Source organism: Octopus bimaculoides, chromosome 2, assembly GCF_046866305.1.
Source record: "Octopus bimaculoides isolate indiv1 chromosome 2, ASM4686630v1, whole genome shotgun sequence".
Lineage (NCBI taxonomy): Eukaryota > Metazoa > Mollusca > Cephalopoda > Octopoda > Octopodidae > Octopus > Octopus bimaculoides.
This window is the reverse complement of record NC_142929.1, coordinates 171,401,231-171,416,840: the sequence shown is the minus strand read 5'-3', so window position 1 is coordinate 171,416,840 and position 15,610 is coordinate 171,401,231. Positions and strand designations below refer to the sequence as shown.

Below are 15,610 nucleotides of genomic sequence, written 5' to 3'. Positions count from 1 at the left end.
CTGTAGTTGAGTGTCATTCATTGTTTAGTTGGGGTGTAGTGTAGTGGTGCTTCCTTGAGATGAAGCTGGCACTCGGTTGGTTATGACGACGAGGGTACCACTTGATCCGATCAACAGAACTACCTACTCATGAAATTAACGTACAAGTGGCTGAACACTCCACAGACACACATACCCTTAACATAGTTCTCAAGGAGATTCGGCTTGACACAGAGTATGACAAGGCTGGCCCTTTGAAATATAGGTACTACACATTTTTGCCAGCTGAGCGAATTGGAGCAACATGACATTAAATGTCTTGCACAAGGACACAACGTGATACCAGGAACTGAACTTACAACCTTACAATCATGAACTGAATACATTAACCACTGAGTCACATGCCCTCATATAGGTATGGTATAAAACACTCAACTGTGTAAGCAAACCTAAAACAAAGACTACAAATTGAACTTCTTAACCACACAACCAAGTCTGCATGTATTGTTTCAACAACAGTTTATCTATGAAGAATTTAATTGACCTTCCATGAAGAAGGACTAACTTAGAGGACATCATTGTCTTCCTTTAACATCTATTTTCCAAGCTGGCATGGACTGAACAGTTTGACAGGAGCTTGTAAGGCCAGGGGCCATACCATGGTCCATTATCTGTTCTAGCATGACTTCTATGGCTGGGTGCCCTTCCGAATACCAACCACTCCACATAGTGTACTGGATGCTTTTTAAGAGGCACAAGCACCAGTGCTGTTTAAGTAGTACAAGCACCAGTGCTTTTTAAGTGGTGCTAGCACCAATGCTTTTTGAGTGGCACAAGTACAAATAATTTAATAATAAAAGAAAGAAAGAAAGAAAGAAAGAAAGGAAGGAAGGAAGGAAGGAAGGAAGGAAGGAAGGAAGGAAGAAAGAGATAAAGAGAGAAAGAGAGAAAGAAACAAAGAAACAAAGAAACAAAGTAACAAAGAAAAGGGGGGAAAAATCAGCTCTTACCTTCTGGAAATCATCACAAGTCAATAGGAGGATGCCTCCAACAAACTTTGGATAATGGTAACGTGGATGTAAATTAGGTGCGGCAACATGGAAAGGTCCTTTCGATGGGTAAGCATAACTGAGGTTAGGGTTGAGAGGCAACAGATCAACATCGTGCATAGCCAGATAGTCACACTCACTCTTTGATTCTAAGTAACCCACATTAATCAGCGCTGCACGGTTGAACCTGGATAAGTGAAGTAGATAAAGTGAAGAGTGAAATACAGAATTTTAACACAGAAAAAAAACGGCTGTGTGGTAAGTAGCTTGCTTACCAACCACATGGTCCCGGGTTCAGTCCCACTGCGTGGCATCTTGGGCAAGTGTCTTCTACTATAGCCTCGGGCCGACCAAAGCCTTGTGAGTGGATTTGGTAGACGGAAACTGAAAGAAGCCCATCGTAGATATGTATATATATATATGCATGTGTGTATGTGTTTGTGTGTCTGTGTTTGTCCCCCCAACATCGCTTGACAACCGATGCTGGTGTATTTATGTCCCCGTAACTTAGCGGTTCGGCAAAATTGACCAATAGAATAAGTACTAGGCTTCTAAAGAATAAGTCCTGGGGTCGATTTGCTCGACTAAAGGCGGTGCTCCAACATGGCCACAGTCAAAAGACTGAAACAAGTAAAAGAGTAAAAGAGTAAAGAGTAAGCTAAACACTCAGTATGTGATTATATATCATCATTTTAGGGTTGGACAGAATATGTTGAGACAGATTTTCTATGGCGGGACGCCCTTCCTGTTGGCTACAGGAAGGGCATCTCACCTGTTTCCATATAAGGTAATATTTCTCCAAGCCCAGACATGTTTTCATGAAAGACTTGTAACAGGGGACACTGCCTGCATGATAGTGATGCTTGCTTACAACCATCATATGATTTCAAGACAGGAGTGCTCTCACACACACACACACGCCTTATGAGTGGAATTATTAAATGGGGCTGTATAGTTGTTTGCCGTGTGTGTGTGTGTGTGTGTCTCTGTGTGCGTGCGCGCGCGCGCGCGCATATGTATGTGTAAATATCATCATTTCTTCTTCTTTGCATGAAACCATCTGAGCAAATAAGCAGTGATGCCATGTTTATATTCTTTGTGAACAAAACACCCACTAGCCCGGTACTATCGAAGTATAGTGGAATAAAACTACCTGGATTGAAAAACAGGTAAGCGTTAACAACAAGAGGAGCATCCAACCTTAAAATATTGCCTCATATAAATATCTGCCAAACACATACCTGCATAGATAAACGGATGTAAAACAAATGATTCAACACACACATTCATAAACACACCCATACACACGTGGTGATTGTTCCATCTTCACTGATGACTGCCGTCTCCTTGTGCTTCCTCTTTGTCAATGGCATTTCTGATTTTTCATCCATGATCTCTCAGATGACTACTCAGTCTCATTGCAGATCTGTATGGTTTCAAGCCTAGGTGACAGATGAAAGTTGTAACTAACTGTGCAGTTCCAACAGGTAAAGTCTGCACACACCACCACTGTTCTGTTACCGTAGGACTTTCAGTAGATGAGATGACAAACAAGGTCACCACAAAGGGACATCTGTACATATGATGACTAACGCTTGTACAACATATGTACCATTTTCTGTGAGCCTCTGCGATTAGTACCTAGTGACAGGCTGAAACAAGATGACCAGTAATCATGTGAAACTGCAGGTTTTATGTCAGAGTGTCCCTTTTCTAGAAGATTGCTGTGACAACAGCTAGGGGTCCCTCACTTCCATTAGTTTTATTGCATGCCCTGATGTTAACCAAGGAAATTCCTGCATCCCTGCACTCAGATGGAATGTTATATGCTTGTTAACCCTCAGCAGACCCCTGTCAGGTGCTGCTACTCCAGGCCAAAGTAGAACAATGAACAACAGTGGCTAAGAGATAGTTCCACACTCCTCAAAACCCTGTAACTCTCAAACCAGAGCCCCACTACCAAATGCAGTTCCAAGTCATTCGTTCAGACAGACAGACAGACAAACAAATCTGTATATGCACTGACTCCAAATACTATACATATACACAAATACATGCAAAAATACCCTGTCGATGTTGCTGAGATTCCAATGAAGGAGACTTGGATCTAGGTTAGAAACCGGTTCTTTCTCTATTGGCAAGAAATCTTGAAATAAAACTGAATAATGACATAAGCATGTCTTACCTGAAGTTGTCTACTTGGTTAATAACAAATATCTTATGATTGACTTTCTGCAAGTTCAGGTAGTGACCCATATAGGGAACAAAGTCCAATAATTCCTCAAACCGGTCCCGAAATGGAACAATAATGGCCAGTTTATGGTAAGCAGTTTGCTTGGAAAAATTCCTAATGGTATTTTTGTTTTCATTTCCATATGGGGATGGATTACATGGACAGTCGTGGTATCCATCCTGGAGAGGACTAAGGTTTAAGCAGAAGGAAATCCCAAGTGTCACGACAAGGCAAATTAAAAAGAATTTCCAAATGTGACTCCGTCTTAATTTTCCAAAACATAACATTGGCTAAGATTGGCAAAGTTCTTTTTCCTTCTCTTGCTGGGCTGGTGTGCATCTGCATGAAGTGGCAATCTGTCAAAGAATACAAATAAGAAAAACAGATAAATAAATAGAACAGATAAATATATATATATATATTTTTTTTAATAACAATAGTTGTTTCGAACATTGGTTCAGGCATGGCTGTGTGGTTAAGAAGTTTGCTTTGAAACCACATGTGGTTTCAGGTTCAGTTCCATTGTGTGGCACCTTCGGAAAGTGTCCTCTACTATAACCTCAGGCCCACCAATGTCTTGTGGGTGAATTTGGTAGACAAAACTTTGAGGAAGCCCACTGAGAGAGAGAGCATGTGGGGGGGGGGGGGGGGGGCGACGATGACGATGACGATAAGTGCCCTGATGCAGTACCAGACAGTGACTCTCATAGCTTCTGATCTTAACTGATTGAAAGTGTTACCATGTACCTTGTTTTGTCTTGGTATAAAAGATGGGCTACAGCAAATATTCTGCTCAATATCACAGCTTTGCTTGTCAGTTGTTTGACCTTAACCAGTTGAGCATGTCTTGATTTTATTGACTCTAGAGGGATAAAAGACAAAGCTGACTTAGGCAGAATTTGAACACACAGTGTAAAGAGCCAGATGAAATGCCACTAAGCATTTTGTCAGATGAAGTAACGATTCTGCAAGCTCGCTAATAATAATTTCCAAGTTTGGCATACAAGGCAGCCTAATTTAGAGAGGGTACAACTGATTACATCAATTCCAGTCTCTGACTGCTACTTGAAAAGAAACCAAGCAAAAGTTCTATGTCACTTGAACATCCGAATAGGCTACATCTTATAACTCAGAAGGTGCGATGACTATCTACATAAATATTTTTTTTTTCCTTACAGTTGATGACTAAGAAAAAAGAAAGAAAAAAAACATTAATTAACATTAATTACGTTTGCAGACCACAATTTTTAACTAACAGGGAATTCAAACAGATTAATAAGTATTCAGAACTAAGATAAGGAATCTAAAAAAGTATGAGGAAAGGAAATGAAGAGACAAGAGTAATAACAACATTTGGCTGAGTTCCTAAAATGCTTCCATTCTAACTGACAAATAGACATGCATCATATCTATATTTCTTGACACAGATAATATTCTAAGTAAACTACATTCTAATTGCAGTCCTAAAAACCTACTGAAGAGAAAGATTACTTCCATTTTACCAACAATAACTACATTGTATATATGAACATGAAGAAATAATGATGACTTCTGGTTTAGGCACACAGCCAACAATTTTGAAGGGAGACGGTTGATTAATGCCATTGAACACAGTATGTGACTGGTACTTTACCTTATCAACTTCAGGATGAAAGGTAAGGTTGACTTTAGTAGGATTCGAACTCAGAACATAAGGAGTCAAAACAAATATTAAGAAGTATTTTTCCAAGAATAATGATGTTGCCAGATTGCTGCCTTACATGAAGAAATAATCCTTTCTATGAGATAGAAGGCCTGAAATTTGGGAGGAAGGGGCTAGTTGATTACATTGATCCCAGTACTCAACTGGTACTTATTTCATTGACCCCAAAAGGATGGAAGACGAAGTTAGCCTCAGAAGAATTTGAACACAGAACCAAAAACCAGACAAAATCTGCTAAGCATTTTATCCAGTGTGCCAACTATATTGCCTGCTCACTGTCTTACATGTAGAAATAATAACATCCTCATCATCATTTAACATCCATTGTCCATGCTGGCATGGGTTGGATGGTTTAACCAAGGCTGGTAAGCTGGAAGGCTGCACCAGAATCCAGTGTGATTTGGCATGGTTTTCTACAGTTGGATGCCCTTCCTAACAATAACCACTCCAAGAGTGTAATGAGTGCTTTTACATGCCACTGGCATGGGTGCCATTTGCATGACACCGGTATCTGCCACGACTGAGATTTTGCTCAGCTTGATGGGTCTTCTTCTCAAGCACAACATAATGTCAAAGGTATTGGTCATTGCCTCTGTGAAAGGAACTCAGCCACTTTGTCTTCATGAGGCCCAATGCCTGAAAGGAACTCAGACACTTTGCCTCCATGAGGCCCAATACCCGAAAGGAACTCAGACACTTTGCCTCCATGAGGCCTAACACCTGAAAAGAACTCAGCCTCAAAGTTGACCTCAGCAGAATTTGAACTCAGAATGTAAAGACAGACGAAATGTCGCTAAGCATTTTGTCTGGTGCATTAACAATTCTGCCAGCTCGCCACTTTAATGATATCAATAACAACAACAAGTTTCAAACTTTGCCACATGGCCAGCAATTTTTTTTTTTGGGGGGGGGGGGGGGCTAAGTTGATTACATCAATGCCAGTGTTCAACTGGTACTTATTCTATTGAGCCCACAAGGATAAAAGGCAAAGTCAACCTTGGTAGGATTTAAAACTCAGAATATATACTGCAAGACATTATCACAAATGCTCTGAAGATTTTGCCAAATCACTAACCTTAAATATTTCTAACATAGAAACAAGGTCTGAAATTCAAGGGAGAAGTACATTCAATTATATGGGCACCAGTTCTTCAATGGTACTTTATTTTGTCTTCCATGAAAAGATGATTGATAAAAGCAAAACTAGACAAGATTTGAATGCAGAATGTTTAGCCTAATTCTTATAATTCTACTAATCCATTTGCTTTGCAACGGTAATAACAGCAATTTATTTCCTGCAAAAGTTATTAATCATGGAAATCATATATGGTACATGTGTGTGTGTGTGTGTGTGTGCTGAACATATGCAGTATACAAATGGAGATAGCTTACTTAATGTAAAAGGTTACTTTATACTTTAAGACTTTCAAGATTAATTAAGAAATTCCTTTTGCAAGTTAATGTTATGTTAAGTGCCAGTATATACAGAATCAGTTCCAATAACAGCAAGTTAGGTTAACAGACATTTCTACTGAAAAAGAATTTGTTTTGGTGCCGTTAGGAACACATACACACAACAGCTAAAAGATACAGGGCAGATATTTTTTTTATTCTTTTACAAATTTTAGTCATTAGATTGTGGCCGTGCTGGGGTACCGTCTTCAAGAATTTTTGGTTGTATGAACTAATCTCAGTACTTATTTTTTTGTTAAATCTGGTATTTATTCTACTGGTCTCTTTTGCCAAATCACTAAGTTATGGGGACATAAACACACCAACACCAGTTGCCAAGTGGTGGTGCAGGGACAGGGACAGACACAAAGAAACACAGATTATATATATATATCTATATATATATACACACAATAGTCTTCTTTCAGTTTCCGTCTACTAAATTCACTCACAGGGCTTTGGTTGGCCTATGGCTGTAGTAGAAGACAGAGATTTCTCTTTTTTTAGTGTGTACTTTGGGTGGACCTTGATAAATGCAGAACCACTTTGAATAGTCTAGGTTTAGGGAAATAAATAAAACAGTTGTAATGAAACTATACATTGCCAAGAAATAACTCAAACAAAACCAACCCATCAACCTTCAAGGGAGACAACTGCTCCTTTTTAAGTGATGGTTTCATCATGCTCTCTTATTTACCTAAATTATTGTTATTGAATAATAAGAGTGGGGAATGCCACCACATTGAGAGACAGAAAAATAAGCGTATTCATTATTTCAGTTTTTGAATTGTAATTTTCTATTTCAAGATCAAGATTTATTGAAGTTTTAAAATACTAATACTGCTGATGGTCAGACGGAGACCCCGGGTTGTTGTACAGCCCTGACTGAGTAAACATAAAAAATATTCAAGCCTTAACCATCCTGCTTTCTAAATATGAATAAGTCTACATCAAACTACATTATCCAATGTGTTCTTTTTCAGTAGGATTTGAACTCAGAACAGTAGGATTTGCCCTCAATAGAATTTGAACTCACAACATAAAGAGTCAAAACAAATACTAAGAAGTAATTTTTCCAAGACTCTAATGATGCTGCCAGTTTGATGTCTTACATGTAGAAATATTCCTTTGTTAGAGGCTCAAGAGCTGAAATTTTGGAGGAACGGACTAGATGATTACATTGACTCTAGTTCTCAACTGGTACTTATTTAATTGACCTCAAAAGGGAGACTATGAGGTTGTCTTGGCTCAGAAACTGAGTCAGACTGGAAATGGTTTAAATTTGTCTCAACACTCATGTAAACATGAGTGATAAGTACAAATTGTCCAGTGAACATTGACTAAACATCTTTCAAGTAGTAAACCTAATAATGCATTACTAAACCTCACTATCAAACAGAATGAAGGTGGTAGGTGCTGTAAATGAGGGCAGGCAGCTTTATAGACACCAGTAATGGCTTCTTTAGCATGGATCCGATTCCCATTTAGAATTACTTCCTTTCACATGTACTGTTAATGCTCTTTGAAAAGATATGAATATTTCAACATCCCATTTCTGCTATTTTCATGCGAGTGAATATGTAAGAAATATACATATAATAAATTATGTGTATGAATGTGTGAAAACACTTTTGTATAGCTGAGCCAGAAGAGAAAGGACAACATCTATGACCTTTTCAGGGTCTATGAGACTACTAGGAGGAAAGAGAAGTTATCTTCTGATCAGAGAGCTGATCTGAATGTATATAACAGAGTGAATTCTGCTAACAGAACTCAAGGACCAGTGGGGGGGGGGGGGGTTAATTCCACCATCAGGCTCTTCCATTTGCTGAATTTTTCTCTCAAGATTCAGGTTGACCTGGAAATGTGGCATAGTGGGGTACCCTGAGAATGGCATTCACTCAACATGCCATACATTGAGATCAAACAGAAAACCACATGATAGTGCAGCAAACTTCTTGCCACATAGCCATCTGTAATAGTGCTGAATTATCCTTTTAAAGTTCTTGATTTCAAATACATTTCACTATTAACCCTTTAGGCCCAAAAACTGAATCAGGCTTCTTAAACACCCTAAAATATCATTCTAAAAACAAACAATTGCATCATCAAAACCTCAAAGCTACATGATAATGCATGGTTAATTGAAGACAATGTGAATAAATAAGTATTACTTTTGATATAGTAATCTGAATGCTAAAGGGTTAAGCAACACAACTAATTCTGCATAAATTCATTTCTGCTAGCCATGGAGGAATGAGTACCAGATCATCCAAGATACACTGGTCCACTTCCAAAACGAGAAGACATTTTTATTTCTTGTCTGCCTCGTATGATTAACTCTAAAGGGTTTTTCCTAAACTTAGGTTTCATGACACTAGATCCCTTTCTGATGGTTCTCTTTCTGATATCATGTGTTTGTCCGCAGAAGTTTCTTGCAAGAGAGTATGAACTGAATGTATGTTTTTGCTAACTGTTTCATGTAATTTTGTAATTATCATCATCATCAGCAGCAGCAGCAGCAGCAGCAGCAGCATCAGCATCAGCATCGTTTAACGTCCGCTTTCCATGCTAGCATGGGTTGGACGATTTGACTGAGTACTGGTGAACCAGATGGTTACACCAGGCTCCAATCTGATTTGGCAGATTTTCTACAGCTGGATGCCCTTCCTAACGCCAACCACTCTGAGAGTGTAGTGGGTGCTTTTACGTGCCACCAGCACGAAGGCCAAAACAACCTCTTGCTCCACTTCCCACCCATCTCTTAACGGAACATTGAAGAAGTGTCAGCAGGAAGGAGAAATGGTTGCACCACCACCAAGCTGATATTTATTTTCAGCTGAGCGGACAGGAGCAACATGAAATGAAGTGCCAAGCTCAAGGACACAATGTGCTATCTCATCAATGAACTGAACCCACAAGCTTATGCTCATGAACCCAACACCCTAACCATTGGACCACACCCCTTCAGTGAATACATATACATGTTATCTATATAGATGTGCAGTCTCATAGATGATCAATAAAAATCTATGGCAATTCAAACAAATAACTACAATCCACAGATGTGCAGCTCTATATATGAGCTCTAAAAAAAAAACCCTTCAGTCATGAATGACCATGGGATTGCACCTAGGAAGTTACCATCCAAGGCATGAGTCTGATTGTTTATAGAAGGTTGTTTATAGAAGACCAGCAGACACCCATGCATACCAGCCTCCCTTCTCCACACCACCAATGTTATCCAAGAGAAAGGCAAAGGCCAACACAGCCTGGCAACAGTGATGTCACAACTCATTTCTACAGATGAATGAACTGGAGCAATGTGAAATAAAGAACACAACACATCAACATAGCTGTGAGAATAAGATTAGGCTGGGCAAAGTTTACAGAGCTCCTACCTCTGCTGGCAACAAAGGGCCTCTTCCTCAGAGTGAAAGGCAGATCGTACGATGCTTGTGTGTGAACAGCTATGCTACAAGGCAGTGAAACATGGGGTGTGACAGCCGAGGACATACGTAGGCTTGTAAGAAATGAAGCCAGTATGCTTCGCTGGATGTGCATATTCAACAAAGTGTAAGCATCTTGAGAGAAAAGTTGGGCATCAGATGTGGTGTGCAAGAGAGACAACTGCACTGATATGGTCATGTGATGTGTATGGACGAGGACAGTTGCGTAAAGAAGTGCCAACCTCTAACTGTCGAGGGAACCTGTGGTAGAGGTAGGCCTAGGAAGACATGGGACAAGGTGGTAAAGCATGGTCTTCGAACTTTGGGCCTCACAGAGGCAATGACTAGTGACTGAGACTTTTGTAGATATGCTGTGCTTGAGAAGACCCATCAATCCAAATTAAATCATAGTCATGGCACGTAAAAAGCAAAGTGGCTGATGCGGGTGGCATGTGAAAAGCTCCTTTCAAGTGTTGGGCCTGACAGAGACAATGACCAAGACCTTTGGCATTATGTCATCCTTGCGAAGAAGACCCATCAAGCCAAGTAAAATTACAGTCACAACAGATACTGGTGTCATGCAAATGGCACCCGTGCCAGATAAAAGCACCCATTACACTCTCAGAATGGTTGGCATTAAGAAGGGCATCCAGCCATAGAAACCATACCAAATTAGACTGGAGTCTGCTGCAGCCTTCCAGCTCGCTAGCCCTCATCAAACTGTCCAACCCATGCCAGTATAGACAATAGACGTTAAATGATGATGATGATGATGATGATGATGATGATGATGATGATTATATATATATATATATATATATATCCTCCTCATCATTTAATGTCCATTTTCCATGTTGGATGGCTTGACAGGAGCTTGCAAACCAGAGGACTGCACCAGGCTCAACTGTTTGACATGCTTTTTACAGCTGGATACCCTTCTTAATGCCAACCCCTTATACACACACACACACACACACACACACACACACATATATATATATAAACATGACAGTTATTTAAACTAACCAAAGAACTCACGCCAAATAATAAACAATTGCTTCCTCAATCCAGATGTATTTACTGAAGAGTAGGGGGAGGGATAGAAGCAAAAAAAGACTTGACAGAACACTGTGTGTGTGTGTGTGTGTGCAAAAAAAGAGAATGAGAGGAAGTTTTGTTTGTTTATTTTTTTCTATGCCATCACATTAAAACTGCTCATATGTCTGGGAATCTTATTTGGAAGTGATGCTAAGAACTAAAACAGACATGTCCAATTTCAGACAAGGTGAGATGAGGTCACAAATTATCTATGTAAAAGATAGAATTGCACTTATTATTGCTCCTGGTGGAGGTGGTGGTGGTTTTGGTGGTGGTGGTGGTAACAATTATGAAATTGCTGTTACTATCGTTGTTACATTACTAGATATTATTACTGTTTTATTTTTGTGTCAAAAAATGTTGCTGATTATGATGAAGATGAAATTACTGCCGCCGTATATGTTCTTTTTTTTTTTACTGTTTGTGTTATTTTATTTTTCTTAAATTGTTTTACCAGAGACAAGAAAGACATAAGGGAGGTATGGGGTGAGAATGAGGGTAAAGGGGCAAGTAAGCACAGGAAAGAGAAGAGATTAAAATTAAAAATAAAACAACAAGGTTTTAAAAGTGCACAGACTAAGTCAGCACATAAGAACAAATAATAAAGTGGGGTCAATGACATTTATTTATTAATGTCTCTTCACAGTCAGAGTTCAAATCCTGCTGAGAGCAACTTTGCCTTCAACTTTCTGGCATCAATAAAGGAGGTAACAGTCAAGTATTGTTATTCATTAATATTACTATACTCCTTGAAATATTTTGTGGCAAAATAAGAGAGCACTATTATGATTATTATTATTATTAGTGAAGGCGCATGGCTCAGTGGTTAGAGCGTCAAGCTTACGATTGCAAGGTTGTGAGTTCGAATCCCGGTACATGCATTACAACCATATGTGCACGACATAGTGATCTCATATCAAGATAAACAGTGCATGACCTTGCAGGTGAGGCCCAGTTAGAATTTTCTTCTAGTCGATTAGCCCATCCTTCTGAAAAGGTCCTAGAATAAGGGTTGTTTAAGGATGCTGGACAAAACACCCATGATTTCAGAGGTGAATTATCCAAACTTCAAAGAATTCCTCTCAACACATAGCTATGATGTTCCCCAACTACTTCTGCTCATGATCAAAGATGCACATATTGCCAGCCGCTGAACTGGTTAGGGTCAAACAACTGACAAGCAAATTTGTGGTACTGAGCAGAATATTTGCTATAGCCCATCTTTTATACTAAGACAAAACAAAGTACATGATAACACTTCCAATCAGTTAAGATGAGAAGCCATGAGAGCCACTGTCTGGTACTGCATCAGGGCATATTATTATTATTATTATTATTATTATTATTATTATTATTATTAAGCCTGTGAGCTTGCAGAGCCATAAGCACACTGGACAAATTGCTTAGCGACATTTCATCTGTCTTTAGGTTCTGTGTTCAAATTCTGCTATGGTTGACTTTGTCTTTCATTCTCTCAGGGTCAATAAAACAAGAACTAGCTGTACATTAAGATCAAAGTAATCAACCAGCCCCCACCTTCAAAAATTTCAGGCCTTGAACCTACAGTACAAAGGATTATTATGATGCAGAGTCCCAATAAGGGTAAAGAGAGAGGTTTTACCCCCTTGCAAACATACTGAAAATTGGGTGGCGCTAGCAAAAATGGTTCAAGTGAATGAACCTATTCTCACTATACATCTGGAGGATTAAAAAATGACAGCTGGAAGAGAGTTCTTACTCTTAATAGTCAATACAATGCAGGCTCTGGATTATTTGTTCTGTTGCAGGGGCATTATGAATTTTGTATCCTCCCCTTCAAAAATGAAAGTGTAAACATTCAATTTCAATGTAAAACTCCTACACATTTTGTAACATCTCATTCATCACATTTGTGATAAATAAAAGTATTATTATTATTATTATTGCCAGTTCCCCCTGAGTAGCTCCCGTGCCGGTGGCATGTAAAAAACACCATCCGAACGTGGTCAATGCCAACTCCCCCTAACTGGCTCCCGTGCCGGTGGCATGTAAAAAACACCATCGAACGTGGTCAATGCCAATTCCCCCTAACTGGCTCCCGTGCCGGTGGCATGTAAAAAACACCATCAAAACGTAGTCGATGCCAGTTACCCCATGTAAAAAGCACCCACTACACTCTCGGAGTGGTTGGCATTAGGAAGGGCATCCAGCTGTAGAAACCTTGCCAGATCAGATTGGAGCGTGGTGCAGCCTCCTGGCTTGCCAGTCCTCAGTCAAACCGTCCAACCCATGCTAGCATGGAAAGCAGTCGTTAAACAATGATGATGATGATTATTATTATTATAATTATTATTATTATAGTGGTGAGTGTATACTTATTAAATGTGTCACCATTAACATCATTTTATGTTTACAGTATCTAGTTGCATTCCTCTACATTCCAAATCTCACTGAAGTCATCCCCATTTTTCTATCAGCATGTAGACAATGATAACAATGGAGATACTGATGATGATGATGATGATCTTGATAACACTGATGATGAGGACATTGATGGTATTGATGATGATGATGATACTGATGGCAATAATGGCAGTGATTCTCATGATAACAATAACAATGATGATGATGATACTGATGATGATGCCAATACTAACAATGACGATGACGATGACAGCAATGAAGATTATGATGGGTGATTAATGATGATGATGAGGATAATGATATGATGGTAATGGTGATGATTGTGATGATGATTGCCAAGGAACAAGTTTTTTAAATGTTGCCAATACTTGCCCACTTAATTGGTGACTGAACATATATATAGTCCATCTAGTCTGACTGAGGTTTAAAAAAAAAGGCATTAAAATCCACACAAACACAGACCCACCATACTCAATATCCTTAACAGCGAGGCTTAAAAAACAAACACGAAATATCTCACGTTTCCACACATTGCAAATAAAACAGCAAATTTTGCTACCCAACATATATATTGTGTCAAACACTCTACAAGTACAATTTGACAATATCCTACACTGTTACCGTCAAATCCAACCAAACTAATACTATAAAGCACCACTGCAGTTAACTTGCCCTACATGTTCCCAAAAGTATTTTGTGTAAATAAACACTCATATACAGAGAAAAAAATCACATCTTGCAATGAAAACCAGATGTTGGTTTAGAGTATCAAATATTAGAATGCAATTACACTGCAATAGAAATGGAAGAAAAAAAACCGTAACAACAAATAGAATAAAGGCAGCAACAGTAGCAACAAGAATAACAGCAATGATAAAATCTGGCAACAGGATCAACAAGAATGGAAACGATGATATTGACCCCTGCTATACTCAATAGTTCTGGATCCCTTTGGTTCTTATTTAATTCTACTGGACCTCCAGAGCCATTTGGTGTTTAAAAAAAATTCTTATTGCATTTTCATTAAATATTATTAGGAATTGTATAAAAAGAATGTCAAATTATTTTGTGTACTGTAGAAATAAAACCAATTTATTGCACAGAATTTTTAACAACTAAATCTTATATGGAGCCCCAAGGATCATGCGGACCTTGGTTGAGAACTACTGCATCTGTAGGAGGACTACAAAGGCTAAAAACAGTAACTAAATCTCCCTCAAATAACACACACACACGTACACACAATGTTATCTTGAAGGAAGAAGACATTAGAGAGTATTGTAGTTCGCTTGAAACGTTGTGTATTGTTTGTAAAGAGTAAAAAGTTTTGAATGGTACAACAATGCACTATAATACAAAAAATGGACTATATACTTGTTGTAATTTAGTTATCTATAGTCCGATGATATTTCGGAATACAATTCCTTCTTCAGATCTTCTTAGATGGAGTCTATGCTATAAACTGTTTACTAACGGCTTTTCTTTTTTTTCTTTTTTTTTTTTTTGCGGAAGTGACACAGTAGTGGTCTAGTTCTTAAAAGCAACAGGGTGGTCATCCTTAGAACGCCTTTAATCATAGTTCTGACATGAGGTTAAACAATAGCCTCAACAGTCATCAGAAGAACAAAAACAACGACACCAAGACACAACTCTCCAAGTAAACACGGGAGCCAACAAGAGAACTTCTGCACAGTTGCAAAACCTGGTAGAAACTGTAGCCAAATCTCCTTCAAATTACTGTCCACCATCTTGAAAAGAGAAGGACACACTGGAAGAGGTTGCTGGATACACAACCATGAAGCAAGACAGGGTACTGGTATCAACCATATGCATACATTGGGAAACCAGAAACCAATGAAACATGTCTAGAGAAAGAGAGAGGATGAGGTAAGAGACCTCATTTAAGTTAGGACACCAATGGAGTGATACCCAAGAAAGGGGTCAATGCCATGGGAGAAGAGTAAATGAATGAAGGAATGACTGAGGGGTTATATGGGGCAATGTGTGTGTGTGTGTGTGTGTGTTGGCACTCCGTCGCTTACGACGTCGAGGGTTCCAGTTGATCCGATCAACGGAACAGCCTGCTCGTGAAATTAACATGCAAGTGGCCGAGCACTCCACAGACACGTGTACCCTTAACGTAGTTCTTGGGGATATTCATCGTGACACAGTGTAACAAGGCTGACCCTTTGAATTATAGATACAACAGAAACAGGAAGTAAGAGTGAGAGAAAGTTGTGGTGAA

General features: G+C 39.0%; 1 protein-coding gene across 1 annotated transcript in view; it reads right to left on the bottom strand.

Moving 5' to 3' along the window:
• LOC106876853 (beta-1,4-galactosyltransferase 7) overlaps window positions 1-15,610 on the bottom strand; it is a 62,931-nt gene that overhangs the window by 15,147 nt on the left and 32,174 nt on the right. Inside the window, exons 2-3 of the mRNA XM_014925583.3 lie at window positions 3,214-3,617; window positions 990-1,215 (exon numbers count right to left, since the gene is read on the bottom strand). Coding sequence (XP_014781069.1) covers window positions 990-1,215; window positions 3,214-3,548 — 561 coding nt within the window. The 5' untranslated portion in view covers window positions 3,549-3,617. The remainder of the gene's footprint in view (window positions 1-989; window positions 1,216-3,213; window positions 3,618-15,610) is intronic.